Source organism: Marmota monax, unplaced genomic scaffold, assembly GCF_021218885.2.
Source record: "Marmota monax isolate L192 unplaced genomic scaffold, Marmota_monax_Labrador192_F-V1.1 WCK01_AAM20220418_F8-fsc00117, whole genome shotgun sequence".
Lineage (NCBI taxonomy): Eukaryota > Metazoa > Chordata > Mammalia > Rodentia > Sciuridae > Marmota > Marmota monax.
In genome coordinates, this window is record NW_026693023.1 from 5,296,462 (window position 1) to 5,323,282 (window position 26,821).

General features: G+C 38.9%; 1 protein-coding gene across 8 annotated transcripts in view; it reads left to right on the forward strand.

Moving 5' to 3' along the window:
- Unc5d (unc-5 netrin receptor D) overlaps positions 1-26,821 on the forward strand; it is a 524,947-nt gene that overhangs the window by 290,492 nt on the left and 207,634 nt on the right. For all 8 annotated transcript variants that reach the window (XM_058582323.1, XM_046453286.2, XM_058582325.1 and 5 more), the window contains exon 3: positions 11,968-12,111. In XM_058582323.1, the coding sequence (XP_058438306.1) occupies positions 11,968-12,111 (144 nt within the window). The remainder of the gene's footprint in view (positions 1-11,967; positions 12,112-26,821) is intronic.

The window sequence follows — 26,821 nt, forward strand, 5'->3', positions numbered from 1 at the left end:
GGAATTATGATTACACTGGTTTATGTTTATTGAGTAGTCACAATATACTAGGCCTTATCTAAGCATTTGGTGGGCATTACTCAGTCCTTATTACAGCCTATTAGGCTAATGCAATTATTACCTTCTTATATACAGAGAAACCAGGATTTACGTAAATTAAATGCTTGTGCTGTATCTTAGTGTAAGATCACTTGACTAAAACCCTTCAAATTCATATTTTTTATAGCTTAATATGTAGCAGAAATAATATATACTTTTGAACCTTAGTTCTTCAAAATAGAGTCTAGTCACACCCTAGATTATTGATTTTATTAGTTCTATTTGGCCAACTCACTAGATGTTAGACTTTGAATAAGTCAGAAATCCTTAGTATAATTAGAAAGCCTCAAGTGAGCTCAATGTAGTAACAACATACCAATAAGTTCCAATGTATGAGGCTAGGCCTTTCAGAGTATTCAAAGAGAGTCAAGATGTAGCTCCTGTAGGTGTACTTTATAGCTATGGAAAGAGTAAAGCAAATAAATTTCTGAATGGAGATATGTGGTTCTGCAGAGGATTAAAAGAAAAGATCACATCTAACCAGAAATGTTAGGAAGGGTGTTGTGAAAGTGCATTTGAAAGGGACATTGATGAATGAGGAATCCAAACAGGCATAACTGGTGCTACACTGTGCGGTGGGGAGAAGAGTTCCAGTGGTTTGAAGGCCACAAACATTAACTAATGAGAGGAAACTGAGTGTGTGTTCAGCAAGAAATTGGGTTTGGTTGAAATATAAAATTAATGTAGGAGAATAGCAGCTGACAGCTAGAAAATTTAGTTTAATTAATAGCATGGAAAGCCTCCAATGCCAGAGTGAGGAGTTCTTTATTTAATTTTATGGATGTGCTAGTGGTGGCAGAGATTGATTGTATTGTTTTGTGAGAGTATAATGGGTGGAGCTGTGCTTCAAAGGCTAAATTTGGCAGAAGTGTCTGGAATGGTAAGAAGAATGAGGAAGTTAGACACAGATAGCTCAGGTGAGAAGAAAGGAGATCTGTTTCTAGAATAATGGTAAGAAGTAGATATCTGGTTGATAGAGGACTATTTAATAACATAGAATGTTACAGCTGACCAAATGAATAAAGACAGTAGAGGAATAAAATTTAACTTATTACTAGAATAGTAGTGCAATTCATAGGAATAATTACATCAGCAAGAAAAAAAATCTGAGATCATTGTTTGGACTATCTGAGTTTCAAGTGCTTATGGAATCTCAAGAGAGATAACAGTTGTAGAAATTGGCAGACTTCAGAGCAGACAGAAGAATGCATTTGGTAATCATCAGTATAGAATGAAGCCAGGGAGATGAGGAGCTGTTTCAAGAGAAAGGCTGATATGAAAAGGAAAAGCAACTAGACACAGTTCTTCATGAGAAAGGGAGAAGAACATCTGTATCCAGTGAAGAAGGAACTCAGGGTAGGCTGAGTTCCAGAGCAAGGAAAAACTGTTCAAAATCAACCAACTTGAATCTAATGTATGAAAGATGATATGTCAAGAGCTTTATAATGTTTTGAACAACCAATTAAAAAAATCATATTTAGGTTACAGTCTGTCTCTGCCTAGAAGTCAGAGAAGGAAAGGGTAGAGAACTAGACATTTTATACTTATTTATATACACACAGAGTGCTAATCATTATTCAGTTTTGAGCTAATTTGGGATTGCAGTAGAAATGCAAATGTTTGAAGATAAAAGCCCTATCACAATCCCCCCATTCATTTCCAGATTGGAACTAGAGTTGTATGAGGAATTTACAAAGGTACCTGTCTTAGAGATATTGTTCTTCAGACCCCAGCTTGCTTAGAATCTTGGAATCCAACTCTGAGAATTACAAGAGATCCTAGTGATAATCTAGCAGTCCTAATTATACATTAAAAATTCTGTGATCCACAAGGTATAACTAGTTCTTGGTGTAGCTGTGTCTAGAAGCCACAGTTGCTTGTGTTGACTTCAGGTACATTTTTTAACACTACAAACAACTTTTCCCTACAAATTAGTATGTTCTTCTTCCTAATCAAAACACCCACAAGTACTTTTCCTCATGTAAATTTGGATTTCTGTACATGATCCATCATGAATCTGCTTAGGGTTTCAGTCTTCCAAGGGTGTAGCGCTGCATGTATTCATTGGGATATCTCTATTCCTGTTTCTGCCATCTCTGTAAGGGCCAATTCCTTATTCTGTGTCATGTTTCTGGCACTGTTAGATAAAAACTTATTCCATTCAAAGGTGTAGAGACATTTCCAGGATTGCAGGAGCAGTTTTCTTCTTGAAAAGATTTGACATAATCAAAGAAAAAGAAGAAAACCAATTGAGTCTTAGGGTCAGACAGGTTTCTGACTTCAGGCTCCATAGTTGGAATATAGGATGCACCTGGATGATTAAACTTGTTTGTGGGAGAAGTTGAGTTGGAAACAATAGTAGTCTCACCATCACAGATCTCAGCTTGAAAAATTGACAGGAGGACTCTGAAACTTGGGATAGCATAACAAAGGGAACAGAATCAACTACATAAAGAGTAGCCTACACATCAATGGGAGAATATGAAAGGTTGATGTATCTTATACTCATTTAGCCCAACCGGAAAAGACACACATACCACTGGTTCCAAGGAGCCCTATGATTGATTCTCAAATGTCTGTCCTAGATTTTGCCTAATCATGAACTCAAAATAGCAAATCCCATTGGGTAAACTGCTCTAAATGAAAGGAAGAACATTGAAAAACTATCACCCACATTTTTTATACCATTGCTAGAAAATCTTATTATATCATTCTCATTTAAAGGCCTCTGGATAAGTATTGCAAGCCGATTTAACAGTATACCCTCTTGTAACTTCACAACATTCTGTTTTGTTATTATTTCCCCCTTTTAATTCCCATAGCATTGCTAGGCAACTCCATGTCTTGCAGAGAGCATTGTTGATTACATTCTCTACTTCCAAGTAAAAATCTCCCCTTCTCTATTTCTTTTTTTTTTTTTTTTTTTTTTTTTTGCTATTATTTTTTAAGGCCAATAAAAGTTACATATTTCAAAGGAACTGGGCAGAACAAAAATTCATAAATGACAATCAGAAGAGATTATATACCAGTTTTTTAAATGCTGTTGAAAAAGATTTTAAATTTTAACAGTTACCTTTTGAAAAGAATTTAATAAGCACACCCTTTTCTTCCAAGTCATTTTGATTGAATCAATAAGAAAGAAATGTCTCTCCCTAAACAGTTTTCTTCTGTGTAGTTAATGAAAATCGCTGTCTACTGCACACTGCAATTATGTTTCCTAAGCTCTGTATTAATAGTGAAATAGTGGAAACAGGAGCAAGATAAGTGGAGATATTTTACCCCAAACCAATACATAAGTGCAATTAAGGTTGGAAACAAAATGGCCTCAGGTATTGAAAAATAGATGCATTACCTCCCTTGGGTTCTCCAGTGTGGAGCTGGAGAATAGTGCTTGACTACCTTTACAGACTTAATGGCTTTTGATTGGATCTGTAAAATAATTCCTGCTAGTCCAGGACTGAATGACACTAAGAAGCCAAGGACAGCAGGACCACATTTGGCCAGAGAAAAGTATAATATTTTCTCTATATATATTTTAAGTCCTGTTGGAAGTAACTCCTTACATATCTTGGACAACATTTTCTCCATTTCTGAAATATAAGAGACTTTTGATATAGTTTTTTTTACTGATGCGCTTGCTTTCTTCACAGATCTAATGGGAAATGCATGGGACCTGGGAGGGTTTGGCGTAGACACAGAATCTTTTGTATTTCCAAATTGGAAGCAATAAGTCCTTTCAGTTGTTAAAGGCTGCAAATTGCCTTTGGTCTTTTTGGTAATTTGGCCCCGTCATCTAACAGTTCAAATAAGAAGAAAAAGGATTGTGTGTTTTCATGCAATTTAGCTTGGAAAACCCTGAGCTAGAGTTCTTTCCTGCAAAAAGTACAATTTATTTGACATGAGTTACTGTGTTTGCACAGACATGGCTATACCTCTTAGTAATGTACACTTTCAGTTCTCTGCAGAAGCCAAGGGATCCTCTTTCATTTGTTCTGCCTCATTTCATTTGGAAATATGGGAACTCTTCTTTCCTAGGTTTTGCTTCTGTTAACATCTGGAAGCTTAGAATTTAGAGGTAATCCCAACCCAGGAACCATGCCCCTGTGAAAAGGGTGGTGTATTCAGTAACATGGAAATCAAGAGCTTTAATATAACAGGCAGACACACACATGTTCATATACAACAACAGCAAATGACAAAAAAAAAAAAAAAAAAAAAAAGCAACAAAAAACAACAAGAAGCCAAACCTATCTTGACAATCAAGATTATATTGCCTGTGGGAAGCTTGAGTTATCAATAAGCTAAACTAGTTCTTTATTGTTCAATAAAAATGAGAGTTCCCTTAACAATGCTTCATGCTTTTATCTTATTTTATCTCAGAGGTATCCAACTCTAATGAGTGAAATAATGTGTGTTTCATCCTGTTATGGGAAAAGTCTCAACTCTGGTAAACTAATATTTTTTTTTCTTTTTAAAAAATATCGTTTCAGGGACTCTATTGTGTGTGATTTCCTTTTTAAACAACTGGATCCTCTCTCTGGGGATAAAAGGTTAATGGGTTGTGTTGAGAAAAGAGAGAAGAGTGGAAATAAAAATGTATTAAATCTTTAAAGTTAGCATCTCAGAACTTTGCTGTGCTGGTGATGAGGATTTGAATATAGTGTCTTCCAGAAAACCATTAATTTGAAGTTGCCTTCAGTGATTCACAAATCACCAAGGCACATTTGGGAAGCATATATTTTAGACCATAGAACATAGAGAGAATCAATCTCTCAAGTGTTCCATTGACAGTTTGTGGGTTTAAAACTCACTTTTATAGAAACTTCCTCTCTCTCCACCCTGAGTTTCATCTTGTTCATCACTCTGCCTCTCAGAGAAGACTGACAAATTCTTAAAAGGTTTGCAGCTAAATATTATGAATCCCTCCGTATCCTGTAGCAGAGTATGAAAGCCATGTCTCTCGGGTCTGATTTAACCTTTCTTACAACAACATCAAAAAAATCTGTAGACCACTTACTCTCATTCCATCTTAGCAGTGACTGGAAGCAGCTCATCAGTTTTATAACAATTCCCAATATTGAACAGAGATTTGTTCCAAATCCTAAATTCTTGAGTAATGTTTTTGGATTTTCTTGTGTTCTTTTCTGTTCCTACAACACCAGGTGTATGTTTAGGTGTCTGAAGTAGGAATTATGAAGCTGTGAAACAAAATGAAACAAAAACCCTGAAGATTGCCTAGTGCTTCAGAGCATGGGTATTAGTGTTAGATGGTGACATGAAATATAGCTCTCTATATAGGCATTTTTTACAAGTATGTCACTTAACTTCCTTTTACCTCAGTTTCTCCATGTGTAAAATGTATCTATCCTCACTATTATGTTTACATAATACCCATTCAAGGTTAGCCTTCAAAATGATAAGTCTGCTATTTTGTTTTTAGAACGAGGCAAGTGGCTGTTGATGGTGATTCAGAAGACAAATCTTTCATCATTGTACACTTTCACAATTCCAAAAAGATAAAGAAGGCCAACATTATTAACAGCTAACTGGCCTTCATTTTATTGTTGTCTATGATTTGTCCATTCAGTGTGCATTCAGTCTTGATGCCGTTCCCAAAGCCCATGGTATTTGTGCGTGACCCACACTGTATGGTACCTGCCCTGACTTCAGGCCATGACCTGCCTAGAAGAAGGTGATTTCAGTGACTACAGGAATGCAAAGCCACTGTCTAGGCCACAGGGTTGGAAAGGATGACCATGTCTCCCATGTTGTCCTCTGACACAGAAGTGAGTGACTCCCTGGATGCTGTCCTCTAAATGCTACTCCCATGTCCACTTTTCCCTCTGAAGTTCTGCTTCTTGCTGTCATCAGACAACAATATCCAGCTAATTTGCTTCCTTCTGCCAGACATGTCTGAGCTGATTAATTCTAATCTCTGGTGTGGAAGAAAAGAGAACGCTTGGGTGTATTCTTCATTTCTGTACTTAAGTCTGAACTTGTGGTGCTTCTGAAGACTACGTGAAGTGCTTATTATCCTGGGGAAACTAAAGAGTATTCATTAAGCATAGTGCACATGCACATTCAAAGGATGACTTTTTTTTTTTTGTCAGAATACATTTTAATCTTGTTGCTAGGATGAAGAAGCAAAAGATATTTAGCCCTAATTAATCATCTGCAAGAAAAATGAAATATAGTTCTACCTTTTAATTATCTATATTTAATTTACTATTTTCAGTAGCATGTTGGCCTGAAGACATCTAAACTCCTTCAAGTTAGGGAGGTGCACTTCCATGATAATTTTTTCCAGAGTTTTGAAGTTTCAGGTATTTGTGATACTCATGTGTCCTTACCAGAATCAAGAGCCCCCAGAGATTTGCCCTAGATACCAAGCTACATATTGATGACTTCAGAGCCCTCAAATATTAGGCAGAATGGAACCCAACCAAGAAGCTTTTTCTTACCCACAGAGAGCTTAGGAGCTACCTTGGTGTGATCCTGTGGCCTCTTTGTGCTTTCTGCAGTGTTGTTCCACATGGTTGGGGAGTGTTGAAGTGTCTTCTCATTTAGTCTAGATGCTCCTTGAGGTCAGGAATCTTCATAGTCGGCTTACTGTGGTATTCTCACCACTTAGCACAGGAGTAAGCACAAATGAGGCATTCAATACATATTTTTTTCCAAATGAATATGTGTCACAAAATTTGTAACACCTTTGACACTATCTTATGTAATGGGAACTGGAGCAAAATTACAATCATAAAACCATAAATAATAGTAACACACGTTTTAGGATGAAATAAGCTAAGGTACATGACAGTATTAATCAAAGTAAAGGGTCACACAAACATTATAATGACAATATGTGATTATTCAAAATATGGGAAAGCTTCTCATTGTTCAAGCATGTTTTCTGGGCTCTATTCCTGGACTCCAAAGAGATAAGTGGAAAACATTGCCTTATATAAATGGTGGACTCAACCTCTTCCAGCCAAATGAGCTGTTTTCTGTTCACTCAGGAAGCAGTACAAGGAGGGACCACCTCAGCCAAATCTGGGCAGCAGAGGGGCTGAGATACTAAGGATCAATAGTCCAGAAGTAAAGCCTCTTAAACACTGCAGTCTGATGTTTTTTCACAGGGAATTTGATTTTTTTTTTCCCTCAAGAACTGAGCAAATCCCTGTGTTACTGATGATACAGCACAGAAATGATTCTTTGGAGCTTGGTCCACAAAAAGTTGGATAACTATTCTTTTGGATAAGTTTCCAGTTATGAAACATTACAATGCAGAAAGTGAGGCACAGAGCACGTGAAACACTGAGCTAAAAACGCCCAGGAAAGCAGATACAGAGACGGAGGTGATAAAACAATTCAACTAAAACCTACGTTGCCAGGCTCCTGCTGTTTCCAGTGGCTTGAGGTATGAAAAACCTCTGAGAGGAGAAAGGAACTCTCTCTTCCTTCTCGAATGTATTTATTCAGTTTAGTAAGCCGAGCATCCTACTACAGAAAACCTCCAAATGGTTGAAGAACATAAAGCTGTGAGGGGAGGTAAACATCTGAGAACCATGTCAAATCCCTCCCCAAGTGCCCATCGCCAGGTGTATCTGAGCACTGGTTGGCAACAATAACCACCAAAGGATGTTACTGATGGGCTTTGTGGAAGTGTGATAATGAGCTGTAGATAAGAGGTGTGGGGACATCTGTTAGTAGACACCAGGCTGGGGTGGGCATGGTACTGAATGTTAAATACAATTCCAGAATTTTTTATTAGCGACAGAACAAGTTCAGATTTTACACTGAGACTATGTGGTCCTTTTATTAAATGTTAACCAGGAAAAAAAAATATTTTAATTTTATTCCCTCTCCATTTCTTTTCTCCTGACTTTTGCATTTCTCTCTTTTGAACAATGACCCATCTACCTTCAATTAGTTGGAAAATTCTCTAACTTTGAGTCTCCCAACAGGATTAGACCTGCTAAGAGTAACTAGTGTTTTCTATCTGATAAATAAGGGGATTACAGCAATAACTGCTGTCAGCATTTTTCTCATTTAAACAAATAAAGCTGACAAATGATGAAGTTCTGTGCTGCTCTGTTATGTTTAGTACATGCAGAGCAATTATTCATCGGCTGCCAACATTAGTCTATCTACAACTAAACCATCCAACAGCGTAGAAAGCTTATTAGCATATCAGTACCATAGTCATATTTTTATATTCTGTAAGACTCTACTCCATAACAAAAGCTGATGGGTATAATTTGCACAATAATTTAAAGGGTTGGACTTTTCCATGCTTATTAAAGTTATGCAAGTTATCGGGTACAATGCAACTCTTATTTATGAGATGCCATCTTTTATTTGCTTGGAATTTTTGTGCCTCTATAGCATTTCCTAGAACAAGTTAGCTGCCATCTATGGAGGTGGAGAAGTAGATGACTGTCTCTGCTTGCAGCAAGGGAGGATAAACTTCAGTGGAGTGGGGGAGAGGACGGGGGAGTGCTTTCTTTAAATAGAGGTGGTTTTCTTAGCTGTTTCTCCTGTGTGGTTATGGACATATACAAACCTACCTATGTGTATGTACATACACACTCATATACATATGTAAGTATTTGTGTGAGTGTTTCTAATAAGGGAAATGAGAATTTAAGAACGAATGTACTGTTTTCAAAAAAAAGTCAACTTATTCTAATAGTTCTTGTGTTATATTAATGAAAATATAATAGATACAAAGTATTCATAATTTTCCAAGTGTTCTAAAAGGGACAGTGACAAAACTAAAGACCTCATGTAAGAAGAAGGCCTAATCCAGACAGATGATATACTTTTTATAGGATGGTCATGTTGCTTGCAGCCTACCATCTTGATGCTACTTATAACAAAATATATACCAAGCTTGAGAGCAGTTGTTTTATTCATTTTGTTTTCTGATCCCGTAGGGAACTCTCGGAGCCATTTTGAGGTGGTATATTTGTTTTCATTTCCAACTTAGAGGAAATTGGTAGCTTAAATATAAGACGGAAAATGAAAAAAAAAAAAAAAAAAAAAAGGAGGGTTCTTCATTAGCTTGAACACATTTTTGTCCTTTCAAGATTATAGCACACTTCTTTGGGTAGACCCTGCTTCCCAAAGTGTTGATATATTCTGTCTCAAAGGTCTCCCTGTCCTGCAGATGTGGCCAAGTGTCCTTGCCCTCTACTTTCATTTTTCTTTTCTTTTTTTTTTTAAGTGCTAGATACTGAGCCCATGGCTTTGTGCATGCTAGGCAAGCATTTTAATACTGAGCTACACCCCCAGCTCTTTGAGTGCAAGGAAATAAAAAAGCAGCAGCAACAACAATAACAACATCACCTCCAAAGGTTCTTTCCTTCTTTTCAGTGGAGGAAATGGCTTTCAAAACTGTCATATCTCTGACGAGGAAAATGCAGTACTTGTGCACTTTCCATTTCAAAGAGGGAAAATGAGAATTATCAAGTGGCCATCAGGATGAGTTTCTGTGTGTGGGTACCTCCTACAAATATAGAAAGTTTACCTCAAATTGCACAGGGTGATTTACGTGGCCATAACTGTCTCTAATCACACACTATGAATAGCATATTATTGGTTGGATGGAAAGGCTGTCTCCCCCGCCTGACTAATCCATTCTTGTTCTTTAATACCCAAGACAAGATCATGTTCCACCTCTTCCACTGGGAGTCCTTGGCTAATTTTGATCATACTGATGCTTCTGGCCCTTGCATTCTTTGTGACACTTAAAGAGAAAGTATAGGCAATATGTTTGACAGCTTTTTGTCACTACTTCAAAACACCTGAGATAAACACCTTAGAAAAGGCAAGTTTTATTTTGGCTCACAGTTCCAGAGTTTTCAGTCCATGGTTGACTGACTGCATTGGTCCTGAGGTGATACTGAACATCAGAGTGCAAGGGTGTGTCCCAGGAAAGCTGCTCAGCTTATACCAAACAGGAAACAGAGGCGGGGGGCTCATGGACAACATATTCTTCCAGAGCACACCTCCCTTGCTACCCGCCACTCCCCGCCTGTGACCTACATCCTCAACTCAGTTCCACCTTTTACAGTTTCCACTACCTCCTAATTATGTCATCAAATTATTAACACATCAATGGCTTACTCCATTGATGAGGTTAGGGCCCTCATAATCCAATCATTTTCCAAGAGCTCCATTCCGAACTTTGCTGCACTAGGGACCAAGCCTTCAACACATGAGCCTTTGGGTAACATTTCAGGTCCAAACCATAACAGGTACTTAACCCTCTTAAGCCATTCTGTTCCATAATGCCCGATGGAACAAATGCCATGTGGAACACCTATAAAAACTTAAATTGAGCAATGCATATGCCACTTATGTTAACAATATGTTTGAAACAATTCATGTTTTTAAAGGTATATTTGCTTAAGAAAACTAATAGGGAAATGAGTAAAACATTTGAAAAAATGTATTTTCATCCATATGAAACAAATATATATGATATATAAATTAAAACACCTATGTCAGTTTCATGGACATAGTCACAGAATGGAAAACTTGGAAATTAGTGGGTTAATTTTTCTTTAAATATTTCATGTGTTAGTCTTATTTCCATAATTAAGAAGAAGTATTTACAATATAGATATAGCATTGAATTGTGTAGAGCCACCTGAACATAGGGCCAGTCCAGTGGAAGGCAGAAGCAGCTTTAAACACCAGGTCCTCCAGTTACAAGCTATGAGTGTGGACAGAGGACTCAGCCTAAGTCATATTGCTCTCATCTGCTGCATAGGTCCACAGTAGCATTCACTGGCTCTGTGTTATGGAAATGTAAGTGAAGAGGTTTCAACTGAGCAGGACACTGGGCACATACACAGAGTGCAGTAAGCCTGGCTACTCTTCTCCCATGCTGCCCATCCTAGAGCCAGGCACAGGAACAGTGAATCTCTTCTGGACAGAAAGGACACATTCACTGTAAAGTCAGCTACCTTGTTGGTGATGAAGAGGAATGTCCTCTTTCATCTTTGGTGATCAATGAAGGTGACCATTCTTCCCAAAGAAAGGAAGGCTGATAGACTTTTGTCAGAGTTATGGAAGATGCTTCACTACCCAGTTAGAAATATACCAAGCAAATTTTCTAACTATTTGAATTAGAAAGCAAAATCACAAAAATCCCATTAAAAGTTTAAGGTCTTAATAGCTCTTCCCAGTTTGTAGATGTAGCTATAGATATGCCCCTTCATATCATTGAGATGAGGGTTTTCCTGGGTTCTTCTTTCAGTGATATAAGACATACTTCACCTTTTCTGGTTTGCGTTTCTGCCTAACCTTTCTTTGGATCCCATTGGTTCAGTTGTCCTGAGCTTTTGAAGCCAGTGTTCTGGCCCTTCCTTGAACCCCCTTCCTGTTCACCTCATCCTGCACATGTTCTTATTCTCTTTATTCTAAAGCCACACTGTTACAGTAGCACACCCAACTGTCAAACCCTGGGGCATGGTGTTTAGAGGAACCTGAAACTGTTGTGTCTGAGATTGGTGTGCTGCGACCTCTTTAGATTCTATAATTCTAGCAGTTAACTTTGGTGCTCTGTTCTTCATGGTAGATTTTATACCATGAAAGACAAAGACAAAGCACTAAATCAAGGTACTATGAAAACTACTGCATTATAGTGGAGCCACATTGATAATACTTTACACTTGTGCTTACAGCCTACTCAGCTGGTGGAATTTAATTAGCAGTAATATATTATTGTCAAAGTAATTAAAACCTTGCCTTGATTAAAAACAGAATTGTTTAATTAAAAAGGAAAGGTTTGGCTAACCTTAACTTTCCATTTGAGAAACACAGTAGCCTCAGCTGATAGTCTCTCTCTCTCTCCCCCATCAGGATTGAAGGTCCGGGAGGTGTTCATCAATGTCACCAGGCAGCAGGTAGAGGACTTCCACGGGCCAGAGGACTACTGGTGCCAGTGTGTGGCATGGAGCCACCTGGGTACCTCCAAGAGCAGGAAGGCCTCTGTGCGCATAGCCTGTAAGTATATTCTGTTTGACCTTGTCCTGTAGGAACATGGACAGGAGTTAAATAGAGCTCAGAGGGCTTTGGAGATATTACATGCTTCTACAGAATATAAATCAGGGGACACAAGAACCCATTGGAACTGTCTTTATCTCTTCTAAATTTACTGTTTTAAATTTGTATTTTAAATGTTTGATTATTTCCTCCAGAGGACAATCAGCAAAATCAGTTTGTCTAAGACATTCTGCCTCAATCGTCAGAATGCAGGTGTCTCAACAATGCCAGGAAAAACTCTTCCTGAGAGAAACCCACACAAATGGATTCTGCTGCTCGCCATCAATGACAAAGTTCAGAGGGCATTGATGGGAAAAGTTGAGCAATGACTGTTTACTGTGCTTTCCAGCAAATCTGCAAAGATAAGACATTAAAGACATTAAGGGATTTTTATAGCCTACTGTTAAATCTCTTCTCTCTGAATCTTAAAACATGGAAATGGGTCTTGAAACTGCATTTATTTGACCCAAGTAGGTCTAAAAAAAAGCAAAGAAAGAAAGAAAGAAAAATGCACACTTGAAAAATAATACATAAGAAAGAAAGAAAATATAATCTAAAAAAATAAAGATTTATAAATATGCAATCTTCTTTTCTCCTTGTTTAAAATGTCTTCAACCCACCCAGTCCCATTATCCCACCTCTTTGGATCCCCATAAACCAACACTGTTTGCCCAGTAATAGAAAAGCCCTTTCAGAAAGAAACTGGGCAGTGGAGGACAGAGATGATTGTTGTTCTATTCAAATGCGTCTTTTGAGAGTACTATAAAGAATACAGGACAAGAGGGATTTATCTGAGAACTCAAGGAATTCTTCATAACAGATGTTGATGGTTTAGAGATTAAGAAGAGGAGTGGATTGCTATTTGCAGAGACATTTACATGTCCTGGGAAATGAAAGCTTCCTCTTAAAAATAGGCATCACCTTCATTGTGCTGGCAATTTAGAAGGTCTCTCCTGGATGTTGCCTGGGCCACAGAGGAAAACTTTATTTTTTTAAATTTTATTTTCTCAGGGGAAAACTTTATTTTTGCTTACAAAAGGAAGAGAGGTCACCTCCTAATCTGCTTTCTAAGTGAGAACCATGGGGAATATTTTTCCTATAGTTATTTAGTTACTTGACTTTAGCCAACCAATATTTTATGGCCTTAAAGTAGCAGGCCAGCTGAGAGAAGGCATATGTTTGCATTTACTTTCCCATAACAAGTCCAAGTCTGAGCTCCCCCAACATGGTCTCAGTCAGGACAGCCAAGGCATTCAGTTTTAGTCAAGCCAAAGCAGATACTCACTGGGCTCTCTCCAAACAGAGGAGGTGAAGCAGCTTGAGGGGTTTCAACATAGGCTTCCTCAGTTTCTTTTTTTTTTTTTTTTTTTTTTTTTTTGGTGGTTTCATAGCTTTTATTTTTTTTTTTTATTTTTATTTTTTTTATTGTTGGTTGTTCAAAACATTACATAGTTCTTGATATATCATCTTTCACACTTTGCTTCAAGTGAGTTATGAACTCCCATTTTTAGCCCATATACAGATTGCAGAATCACATCAATTACACATCCATTGATTTACATATTGCCATACTAGTGTCTGTTGTGTTCTGCTGCCTTTCCTATCCTCTACTATCCCCCCTCCTCCCTCCCCTCCCCTCCCCACCCTTCTTCTCTCTCTACCCCCCCTATTGACCTTCATTTCTCCCCCTTGTATTATTTTTCCCTTTCCCCTCATTCCCTCTTGTATGTTCTTTTGTATAACCCTGAGGGTCTCCTTCCATTTCCATGCAATTTCCCTTTTCTCTCCCTTTCCCTCCCACCTCTCATCTCTGTTTAATGTTAATCTTCTTCTCATGCTCTTCGTCCCTACTCTGTTCTTAGTTACTCTCCTTATATCAAAGGAGACATTTGGCATTTGCTTTTTAGGGATTGGCTAGCTTCACTTAGCATAATCTGCTCTAGTGCCATCCATTTCCCTGCAAATTCTATGATTTTGTCATTTTTTAATGCAGAGTAATACTCCATTGTGTATAAATGCCACAATTTTTTAATCCATTCGTCTATTGAAGGGCATCTGGGTTGGTTCCAAAGTCTTGCTATTGTGAATTGAGCTGCTATGAACATCGATGTAGCAGTGTCCCTGTAGCATGCTCTTTTTAGGTCTTTAGGGAATAGACCAAGAAGGGGAATAGCTGGGTCAAATGGTGGCTCCATTCCCAGCTTTCCAAGAAATCTCCATACTGCTTTCCAAATTGGCTGCACCAATTTGCAGTCCCACCAGCAATGTACAAGTGTACCCTTTTCCCCACATCCTCGCCAGCACTTGTTGTTGTTTGACTTCATGATGGCTGCCAATCTTACTGGAGTGAGATGGTATCTTAGGGTGGTTTTGATTTGCATTTCTCTGACTGCTAGAGATGGTGAGCATTTTTTCATGTACTTGTTGATTGATTGTATGTCCTCCTCTGAGAAGTGTCTGTTCAGGTCCTTGGCCCATTTGTTGATTGGGTTGTTTGTTCTCTTATTGTCTAATTTTTGGAGTTCTTTGTATACTCTGGATATTAGGGCTCTGTCTGAAGTGTGAGGAGTAAAGATTTGTTCCCAGGATGTAGGCTCTCTATTTACCTCTCTTATTGTTTCTTTTGCTGAGAAAAAACTTTTTAGTTTGAGTAAGTCCCATTTGTTGATTCTAGTTATTAACTTTTGTGCTATGGGTGTCCTATTGAGGAATTTGGAGCCAGACCCCACAGTATGTAGATCGTAGCCAACTTTTTCTTCTATCAGACGGCGTGTCTCTGATTTGATATCAAGCTCCTTGATCCATTTTGAATTAACTTTTGTGCATGGCGAGAGAAAGGGATTCAGTTTCATTTTGTTGCATATGGATTTCCAGTTTTCCCAGCACCATTTGTTGAAGATGCTATCCTTCCTCCATTGCATGCTTTTAGCCCCTTTATCAAATATAAGATAGTTGTAGTTTTGTGGATTGGTTTCTGTGTCCTCTATTCTGTACCATTGGTCCACCCGCCTGTTTTGGTACCAGTACCATGCTGTTTTTGTTACTATTGCTCTGTAGTATAGTTTGAAGTCTGGTATCGCTATACCGCCTGATTCACACTTCCTGCTTAGCATTGTTTTTGCTATTCTAGGTCTTTTATTTTTCCATATGAATTTCATGATTGCTTTCTCTATTTCTACAAGAAATGCCTTTGGGATTTTGATTGGCATTGCATTAAACCTATAGAGAACTTTTGGTAATATCGCCATTTTGATGATGTTAGTTCTGCCTATCCATGAACAGGGTATATTTTTCCATCTTCTAAGATCTTCTTCTATTTCTCTCTTTAGGGTTCTGTAGTTTTCATTGTATAAGTCTTTCACCTCTTTTGTTAGGTTGATTCCCAAGTATTTTATTTTTTTTGAAGATATTTTGAATGGAGTGGTTGTCCTCACTTCCATTTCAGAGGATTTGTCGCTGATATACAGGAATGCCTTTGATTTATGCGTGTTGATTTTATATCCTGCCACTTTGCTGAATTCATTTATTAGCTCTAATAGTTTCTTTGTAGAGCCTTTTGGGTCTGCTAGGTATAGAATCATATCATCTGCAAATAGTGATAATTTAAGTTCTTCTTTTCCTATTTTTATGCCTTTAATTTCTTTCGTCTGTCTAATTGCTGTGGCCAGTGTTTCGAGAACTATGTTGAACAGAAGTGGTGAGAGAGGGCATCCCTGTCTTGTTCCAGATTTTAGAGGGAATGCCTTCAATTTTTCTCCATTCAGAGTGATGCTAGCCTGAGGCTTAGCATAGATTGCTTTTACAATATTGAGGTATGTTCCTGTTATCCCTAGTTTTTCTAGAGTTTTGAACATAAAGGGATGCTGTACTTTGTCGAATGCTTTTTCCGCATCTATCGAGATGATCATATGGTTCTTATTTTTAAGTCTATTGATGTGGTGAATAACATTTATTGATTTCCGTATATTGAACCAGCCTTGCATCCCAGGGATGAATCCTACTTGATCATGGTGCACAATTTTTTTGATATGTTTTTGTATCCGATTCGCCAGAATTTTATTGAGGATTTTTGCATCTAGGTTCATTAGAGATATTGGTCTGAAGTTTTCTTTCTTTGAAGTGTCTTTGTCTGGTTTAGGTATCAGGGTGATGTTGGCCTCGTAGAATGAATTTGGAAGTTCTCCCTCTTTTTCTATTTCCTGAAGTAGCTTGAAAAGTATTGGTATTAGTTCCTCTTTAAAGGTTTTGTAAAATTCTGCTGTATACCCATCCGGTCCTGGGCTTTTCTTAGTTGGTAGTCTTTTGATGGTTTCTTCTATTTCCTTGATTGATATTGGTCTGTTTAGGTTGTCTATATCCTCCTGACTCAATCTGGGCAGATCATATGACTTCAGAAATTTATCGATGCCTTCACTATCTTCTAATTTATTGGAGTATAAGGATTCAAAATAATTTTTGATTATCTTCTGTATTTCTGAAGTGTCTGTTGTGATATTGCCTTTTTCATCCCGTATGCTAGTAATTTGAGTTCTCTCTCTTCTTCTCTTCGCTAGCATCGCTAAGGGTCTGTCGATTTTGTTTATTTTTTCAAAGAACCAACTTTTAGTTTTGTCAATTTTTTCAATTGTTTCTTTTGTTTCGATTTCATTAATTTCAGCTCTGATTTTAATTATTTCTTGCCTTCTACTTCTTTTGCTGTTGTTTTGCTCTTCTTTTTCTAGGATTTTGAGATGAAGCATGAGATCATTTATTTGTTGGTTTTTTCTTTTTTTAAGGAATGAACTCCAAGCAATGAATTTTCCTCTTAGAACTGCTTTCAATGTGTCCCACAGATTCCGATATGTTGTGTCTGTGTTTTCATTAATCTCTAAGAATTTTTTAATTTCCTCCTTGATGTCTTCTATAACCCATTGATCATTCAGTAACCTATTGTTCATTCTCCAAGTGATGTATGCTTTTTCCTTCCTTCTTTTATCGTTGATTTTCAGTTTCATTCCATTATGGTCAGATAGGATGCATGGTATTATCTCTACTCCTTTATATTGTCTAAGCGTTGCCCTGTGACATAATATATGATCTATTTTTGAGAAGGATCCATGTGCTGCTGAGAAAAAAGTGTAACTGCTTGATGTTGGGTGGTATATTCTATATATGTCAATTAAGTCTAGGTTATTAATTGTGTTATTGAGTTCTATAGTTTCCTTATTCAACTTTTGTTTGGAAGATCTGTCCAGTGGCGAGAGAGGTGTGTTGAAGTCTCCCATGATTATTGTATGGTGGTCTATTAGACTCTTGAACTTGAGAAGAGTTTGTTTGATGAACATAGCTGCACCATTGTTTGGGGCATATATATTTATGATTGTTATGTCTTGTTGGTGTATGGTTCCCTTAAGCAGTATGTAGTGTCCCTCTTTATCCCTTTTGATTAACTTTGGCTTGAAATCTATTTTATTTGATATGAGTATGGACACTCCTGCTTTTTTCCGAAGTCCATATGAGTGATATGATTTTTCCCAACCTTTCACCTTCAGCCTATGTATGTCTTTTCCTATCAAATGCGTCTCCTGTAGGCAGCATATTGTTGGGTCTTGTTTTGAGATCCATTCTACTAGCCTGTGTCTCTTAATTGGTGAGTTTAAGCCATTAACATTTAGGGTTATTATTGAGATATGGGTTGTTGTTCCAGCCATATTTGTTTATTTATGTTACTAAACATGGTTTGTTTTCCTCTTTGATTATTCCCCCCCCTTTACTGTCCTACCTCCCACTGTTGGTTTTCATTGTTATTTTCCATTTCCTCTTCCTGTAATGTTTTGCTGAGGATGTTTTGAAGAGATGGTTTTCTAGCTGCATATTCTTTTAACTTTTGTTTGTCGTGGAAGGTTTTAATTTCATCTTCCATCCTGAAGCTTAATTTCGCTGGATACACAATTCTTGGTTGGAACCCATTTTCTTTCAGTGTTTGAAATATGTTATTCCAGGATCTTCTAGCTTTCAGAGTCTGTGTTGAAAGATCAGCTGTTATCCTGATTGGCTTGCCCCTAAATGTAATCTGCTTCCTTTCTCTTGTAGCTTTTAAAATTCTCTCCTTATTCTGTATGTTGGGCATCTTCATTATAATGTGTCTAGGTGTGGATCTCTTATAATTTTGCACATTCGGCGTCCTGTAGGCTTCTAGAATTTGGGATTCTGTCTCATTCTTCAAGTCTGGGAAGTTTTCTCGTATTATTTCATTAAATAAATTGCTCATTCCTTTGGTATGGAGTTCTATACCTTCCTGTATCCCAATGACTCTTAAGTTTGGTCTCTTAATGTTATCCCATATTTCTTGGATGTTCTGCTCATGGTTTCTTAACAGTCTTGCTGAGCTGTCTATGTTCTTTTCAAGTTGAAATACTTTGTCTTCATTGTCTGATGTTCTATCTTCTAAGTGTTCTACTCTGCTGGTAGTACTCTCAATTGAGTTTTTAAGTTGGTTTATTGCTTCCTGCATTTCTAGGATTTCTGTTTGTTTGTTTTTTATAACCTCTATCTCCCTGTATAGTTGATCCTTTGCTTCCTGGATTTGTTTGTGTAATTCCTTGTCGAAGTGATCTTTCATTGTCTGATTTTGCTGTCTAATTTCTTCCTTGATACTCCAGATCATCTGAAGCATATATATCCTGAATTCTTTATCTGACATTCCATCTGCTGCAGCTGTTACCTCTTCTAAAGTTGAGCTGACCTGCATTGCTTGTAATCCTTTCTTTCCTTGTCTTTTCATACTGCTTGCGTTTCTTTCTTCTTGGTGAAACTGTTGTGTTTTTGAAATTTTTCCACCCCCTATATATTTATGTTGCTCTTGTATAGTTGAAAATTCTCCCTTGCAGGTGCGGGCAGGGGCTCTGCTCTGCCCCTCCTCCAATTGGTGTGAGGTGTCTACCACGCCCGCAGACCCCTGGGCCTGATCCGCTGTTCTGTCGCAGGTCTGCCTACCTTGCAGGTGGGGGCGAAGGCTCTGCCCTGCCCCTCCTACCACGCCCGGGGACCGCTAGGCCTGATCTGCAGGTTGGTCGCAGGTCTGCCCACCTTGTGGGCAAGGGTGTCAGTTCCGCTCCGCCCCCACTCCAATTGGGGTCACTTGACCACCACACAGGCGAGCCGCTGGGCCTGATCTGGGCGCGGGCTAAGGCTCTGCTCTGCCCCTACTCCAGTTGGGGTGGAGTGTGTACCACGCTGGCAGGCCGCTGGGCCTGATCCACAGGTCTGTCGCAGGTCTGCTTACCTTGCCAGCGCGGGCGGTGGCTCTGCCCTGCCCCTCTTACCACGCCTGCAGACCGCTGGGCCTGATCTGCAGGTTGGTCGCAGGTCTTCCTACCTTGCGGGAGTGGGCGGCGGCCCCTCTCCTCGCCTCTGGCTCAACGACAAAGCGAGAGAGACTCGGGTATCTGTGACTCACCCTCCCTACCAGGGGACCAACTGTTTCCGTCGCCGCTGGCACCGATGAAGTTTTCTCCTCGGCCGCTCTCCGATGACATCAGATCTCTGCCATGCTGGCATCCCCTGCTCTATGGCTGAATCCCATTTTCTTCTCTTCCAATAGGCGGAGCTGTGCCCTCTGAGCTGAGCTTCTGCCCTCTATGTGCTGACAGAAATCCCTGTACGGTGGCTCCTGGGAGTCTCTCAATCCTGTTAGTCCAGAGCCCTTTCACTTATCCGGCCCCTCCCCCTGTTCCTCCTCCCAGCCAGCCAGCCAGGTCCTGTTCACCAGAGGCGGTTCCCCAAGGATCTGATTACACTTGCAGCCCCACCGCGTGTCCTATATCCCGAACGATGAACACCCTCTCTGTCATTCAATTAAGCCCCAGTGCTGTGGTGGGGTGATCTGGGAACCAACAGTTAAATTTTTCAGGACCCCTTTGGTGGGCACGCCCCCAGAAACTGGCGGCTAAGATCTTGGGTGTCGCCGCTGGTGTTAAGGGGAGGTGGGGATCTGGAGTCCCCTCTGCTTCCCTACAGACACGCCCCCGGTGGTTTCCTGGCTGCTTGTATCTGGAGGGGGTGGGAGTCACACACCTGCTAATGTGGATTCCGCTGGGAAGGAATTCTGTCGGCGGAACTCTGGTGATGTCACCACTCTGCTATGGCAGGCCCCAGGCTCCTTGCCAGAGTGTCCGAAGGGAGGGGTGGGACTGGTCTGTCTCTGGTTGGTTTCAGCTCCCAGTTTGCTATTTCATGAAGGCTTGGCGAGAGACCTCTTCCTAGAGTCCCTGCACCACTCCTGCTGCGCTGCGCCTCGGAGGCTATCCGCCCTGACGCAGGGGCGGCGTGCAGGCAGCCGACAGTCGCCGAGTCGCGCGGGCAGCGGCTGGCGGGTCTGGACCTCTGCGCTGCGTGGCGGAGATTCACTCGTCTAGCGCAGACTGTCACCTCCAAAAATCCTTCCAATTCCCGGCCGGTCTCTCTTTAGTGGAATTTTGCTAGGAGTTTCTCAGCAGGTCATATCTAAGCGTATCCATGCGTCTCTCTGACCCCTTTGTTGAGGAGGTACTGAAAGCGCTGCCTCCCCTCTCGCCGCCATGTTGGATCCCCCCTCAGTTTCTTTATTCTTAGCCTTAATTTTCCTTTTCTATTTTTTTTTTATTTTGCTTCTCTGAAGCCCACGTGATCTGTCACCTATTCTTTGAACTACTATAAATAGCCTGATCCCTCTGCCTCTGGTCTCTTCTTCCTTTGTACTTGCTCCCTTAGTTCTTGATTGCCACAGTTTGCTAGAAACTGCCAGGAGTTTTCTCAGGGGAAAACTTTATTTTTGTTTACAAAGATTGGCAGAGAATGGTTCAACCTACCTCTTTTTCCTATGACTTTGTATATACTGTACTTGGTCCTTACAGATCCAGTGTTCTGCATGTCACTTTCAACTGACTGACATGTGACTTCCCTCCTGGGATCTCTGGTTTCACATGGGTGTTTACATGATGGCAAGGAACTGACTTGAGTCCTGTTGGTTTCCATTGGCAGCTTTGCCGCTTTTTTGTTCTGTGGTGATCCACACTTTATTTCACCCTACTGTATCTTTAGTGTCTTCATTCATGAATGTGTGCCTACTTCATAGTCATTGCAACAGTTAAAGGTGTCGGTAATTATAAAGTGTTTAAAACTGTGCCTAGCAGAGAGCTAGCACTCATTCTCATTGGGGCTATTTTATGACATGTCTGATTCTCCATAGAATCAGCATCTTTCACCTGAAACTCTGTGAATCCTTGCTGTAATTGAATGAAAATTTTAGTGCCTTCATACTTTTTCTTCAGATTATGGATATTTACAAAAATCCATTCTAGATCAGCTCTTGGTATTCCACTCTTCCAGGCATGGTAGAATCAAAGAATGCTAAGGATGGAAAATGCATTTTTTATTCTGTCACTTTCCACATTTTTAGAGTTGTGAAATACTTTCATGGCAAGATTTTGCAAATCTCTCCAATGATTAAAAAAAATCATTTTGCCATTCTTGTATATAATATACACATATGTGTATGATAGAGGTGTAAATTTTAAGTCAAATATTTATCAAAATATTATTAAAACCTATATTGTGCATTCACTTAATGTATTGTCAAATAACCTTTGCAAAATGTTTTTAATTTCTTCATATGTAGCAAGTGAGAGGTTTTTTAATTTATTTAAAATTATTTATGCAAGTCAAGACATGATTTGTCATTAAATATTGCATTTGACTTGGGGACCAATGTACATTAAAATGTAAATTGAAATTTAACTAGAGTAATGGCATCAAAAGTTGGGAGGGGGAACCTGCCTTCAGGACCTTACTTGAAATTTTTTCTCTTTGCTTACAGGAAAAACAACATCCACTTTAAAAAAGCATAATTTTTATGTTTTATTAGCATAAGAGAGAAGATTTCTAGCATTTATTTGTGAGCATTTCCAGAAAATAGCACACTGTATATGTGGGTAGTTTTTACTCCCAGTAATGAAAAGCTGACTTGGATATAATTGTCACTATGTTTCTTCATATTAAATTGTGTTTTTTTTTTAAATTCCACAGACAACTTAATATGCTAAATAAGTATTTTGATAGATGAATGTAGCTTATGAATCTGGTGACAATTATCTTGAGGGGACTTTTCAAAATTAGTCTCATTTTTATATTACTCATTAAATTATTCTTGCTCAACATTAGAGCTCCTTATGCTTCCTACATTTAACCAATGATCCATTAAGAATTTAACAATTTGAAAATTGCAGTGGGCAAAACCTCCATGGCAACTGGTACATTCAGCTGAAGGATGTGTTGACATGAGTGTCTTGACATGATCACGTTTGTGAATTTATGAAAACACCAGGAAGCTTACTGGATGGTGTCCCTTAGAAATGATTTCATTTTAAAGAGAAGCTGTACAAACAAAATTACTTATTTATATGACTCATTTATTCATTGAAATGGACACCCCTGGGGTACTAGTTAAATACAGAGTCCTGACTTCCACCCCAGACCTTTTGGATCAAACTCTGGAGGAAGGGCCAGGAAAGCTGTTTGTATTCAGTTAACCAGGTGATTCTGTGATCGGCTGTCTCTGGAATGTCTGGGCTAGAAGCAGTTTTTCTCAAACTATAACATGCATACAAATCTACTGGGTTCCTTAAAAAAAAAAAACTACTGATGATTCAGTTAAAATAACTCGGGAGGGGCTGGGTTATGTTTCAGAGGTAGAACGCTCGCCGAGTGTGTGCGAGGCCCTGGGTTTGATCCTCAGCACCACATAAAAATAAATAAAACAAAGGTATTATGTCCAACTACAACTAAAAAATAAATATTAAAAAAAAATAACTCAAGAGGTCTACTCTAAGGTCAGCAATATTTGTATTTCTAATGAACTCTTTGGTTAGAGATGTTGCTGGTTGGTCCATGCACCATACTTTGAGTAACAACACCCTAGAATACCTCTAAGAAGCACTATTTGGGAAACGTTGATTTAACCCATTTATCATCATATTATATGTGTTTGTCATTTGACATGTTTCAAAAAATTAGGTGACCTGTCCAGAGGGGTCACCTAGCTAATGGCAGACATGGAACCTCATCTGTCCTTGCACCACACCCCCCTTGAGTGCTTTTGCTACTGAGCCATGTGGATTTTTTTCTGTTAAATGGGAGTTTGAGAACCATAGTATAAAAGTTCACATGCTTTTAAGTGTTTTTTTTTTTTTTTTTAGGAAAGCATTGATTGCTTTCTTATTTTAAAAGTCAATTGCATTCTTCCTCATGGTCAAATTCTAATGTGTGTATAAACACTTTGTTTTAGGAGCCAAAGTGCCTGCCATTTTAACTTTTTTCCTTAATTATTCCACCCTATATCATAAAGAGGTTATTGTCCCATCCAACTGCCCTGGGCTGGGAATAGCTTGAGGCCCAGTTTCAAAAATGGTTTTATAAAGGTAAAAATAAATAAATAATGCCAACCCACATTTACCCACACAAAGCTGGCAGAAGTCTGTCTCCAGGGAACGACTCCCACGGGCCCACTCCCGTTTGTCTGGTTCAGCTGAGCTGGAGGTAGACAGGCATGCTATGGCATCTGCTACTTCTGCTGCTGGGTGCTTGTCAAAACCAGGAATTTTCAGTTATTCGTAGTTGTTTATTTTCATGGATGAACATTTGGCGACTTAGCCCTTTCTTTTACCCCCCCCCCCCTTTTTTCTTTTTCCTGTCATCTTTATCTACTTATAAAATGTTCTGTGTGCAGCATAAACCCTTGGGCAATCCAGCCCTTCTTGACACTGGGCTTTTTATTTATTTTTTGCCTACTATGGGAGTTGGGACTGAGAAGGAGGCTTTGTGTCTTACAGTCAAGCCAGTTATAGCAAGTTGGCCACTTGCAAGAAAACACAGCAGGAAACTACTACTTTGTTGATTAAAAAAAAAACTATAAAATTTGATACATGCTGAATAAAATTTAAATATGCTTCTTATTTGAGATAATCCTAAAATATCCATGCAGTTGTGCCAAGAATGAATGAAGAAATTAGAAGAGAGTCTCATTTAAAAGCTTTGAAACTCCCTACTGTTACATGCCCATAGTAAAAGTAGGATTATTTTCATTTGCTTGTTTTTGGGGTAGAGTCTTTCAAAATGTAGAAAGAAAGGCATCCGATAAAGCTTTGCTTTTAGATCTCAGGTTCATGGACTTGGTAACAAATTTTATCTGCTAGGAACTGCCAGTGGTCCACTCCTCCATCCTGAAAATTAAATATAAAAACGAACAAATATAGGTACATCTATCTGGCATTCAGATTCAGCTTTAACCTACTCTTTCAGACTCCTCTCCTATGACATCTTTACACGTGTGCTGTGTTCCACCTGAGTGGAACAGCAGAATTGCTTAGATTCTGGAATGTGGGGCTTGCTTTGTCCTTCCTTGCTTTACCAATATTTTTTCCTCCCTGGAGCATGTCCACAATCCCAACTCTCACCCATCTCTTCCTCCCTAATTCCTATATCCAGTGCCCCCCTGACTTGCTACTTCTTCACAAAACACATGTGAACAAATAAACTCTTAACCCTATTGACCTCAGCAACCTCAGATAGCAATTAAGCCATTGGAAAGTTTCCTCTCCAGAATTGCCAGGTTCAAAATTCCATAAGTTGTCAATTGTCCATCTCTGAGTTCTCATAGCATTTATTTAGTACTTCTCCCGTGATGCTTAATAATCATAGTTATTTCAAAGTTATTTATGGACTTATTTCTCTCACTAAATTATAAACTGCTTCAAGATCCAACCCATTATTCCCCTCATTTTCTTGACTCCTAATGCAGAGCCTTGAATATTGTCTCTGAATTATGAATGTATGTTTGGTTGGAAAGCAATCCCACCTATGCAGATTACGACTCCATGAAAAGGTAGTTGTTAGCTGTACATCATGATTATGCCATGATGCTTGCATAGCACCTGTCTTCTTAGCAAATCCAAAGTTCCTGTGGACATGTGGAATCATTTTTGTCCTCCTTAATTTGTGCACTACTCCTAATTCTCAGTAGTGCAGTAAAGAAGAGATCAAAAAGGAAAATGGAAGTAATGAAGCATTAGAACTGCTCAATGGTGACGTGTAGTATACAGTTCTGAAAGAGCTATGGGCTGCAAACACTACTATTGTTACTCTATTCATCTCTTTTCAGAAGCTGAAATGCTTTCTCATGTTGTAGAAACTATTGTTAAAACCTGTTATCAGCATTTGGTATAAATCACACAAAAACCCGAAACCCTGTTTTCCCTTCCCATGCAAGAAGTCAAGAGATAATGCTATACTACTCTGCCAAAGTAAGGTCAGTCCTTTCCTGTAGACTGAAGTTAGTTTATGGAAATAATATTGAAAGATATGAGACTCCTGACTTCTGGATAGTGTTGTACATTATCTAAGAGTATCTAGTCAAAGAAGGGAATGAGTACTGAAAGACAGCTCTCACTCTGCTAACCTAGTTGCACACCCTGGAATGTGATTCATCCCCCTGTATGAAGGGGCTATTTTTTTCCTGGCAAATAGGAGCTTATTTCTAGCCAACATGGGTGCTTATTGGTGTCTAGTTTACATATATAGATGTGAAATCTGCTTGAGGTAGTAGAACAGGGTAAATAATTTGTAGGTTCCAGTGGAAAATGAAAATGTGAGGTCCCTTGTTTAAAAAGTAAGAGTTTTGAGCCTTCAGCAACAAGGAATGAAATCAAGCATGGAGCCCCAAGCAACTGCATGAGACACACACCTGTGAAGTTGGCTCTGAGAAATCACCTAATACATGTAATAGTTACATATACAGGAAATAATTGGCCTAGAAAACGTAGGAAGACATTCAGATTCTCTCATGCAAACCCAGGAACAGGTTTATTCTATGTTACTCCAAACCCAGAGGCAGTATGGTAGAAGCCAAGTATTAAGGTGGCCTGTTTGGGGTAAAACTCACAAGTAGACATATCCAGGGATGGAGTGTTCTTCCTGTGGCTACAGCTCCCTGTACATAGGCAAGCAAAGGAGGTATTATGGGTTGTGATAATGGACAAGGAATTACTTCATTAGATACATAAGTGAAGTGTGAACTATTAGGATTTTTTAAAAATTTTGATGTGACATCAGACTTTTGGAAAAGTTGCAATATAATACAAAGAATTTCCTTAAACCCTTCTGAGAATCTTCCGATGTTAACATCTTACCATATTGCTTTAGCGTAATCATTATTTTTGTGTTTATTGGTACAGTCATGCCCCCCTTAATAATGGAATATGTTCCAAAAAATACATTCTTAGGCAATTTTGACATTGTGCAGATATCTAAGTCTACATGAGTCACTCAGTGTGGCCTCTTGATGCACTTATAGGACATGGTAAACCCCAGATGTATGAGGCTGCTGCTGTCCTGAGCTGGCATGCTGTTCTATGTTAAACTTTAAAAATTAGAAGTATATAATAATGATAAATGTTGTGGTATGGTAGATACATAAATCAAAAAGTACATAGTAATTTGTTATCATCAAATATTATGTACTATATGTAATAAATGCACTATTCATTCACATGACTGGCATTGCAGTAGGTTTGTTTATCCCAGCATCACCATAAACACCTCAGGAATGCTTTCAGCCATGAGGTTACAACAGCTATGATATCATCAGACAATAGGAATT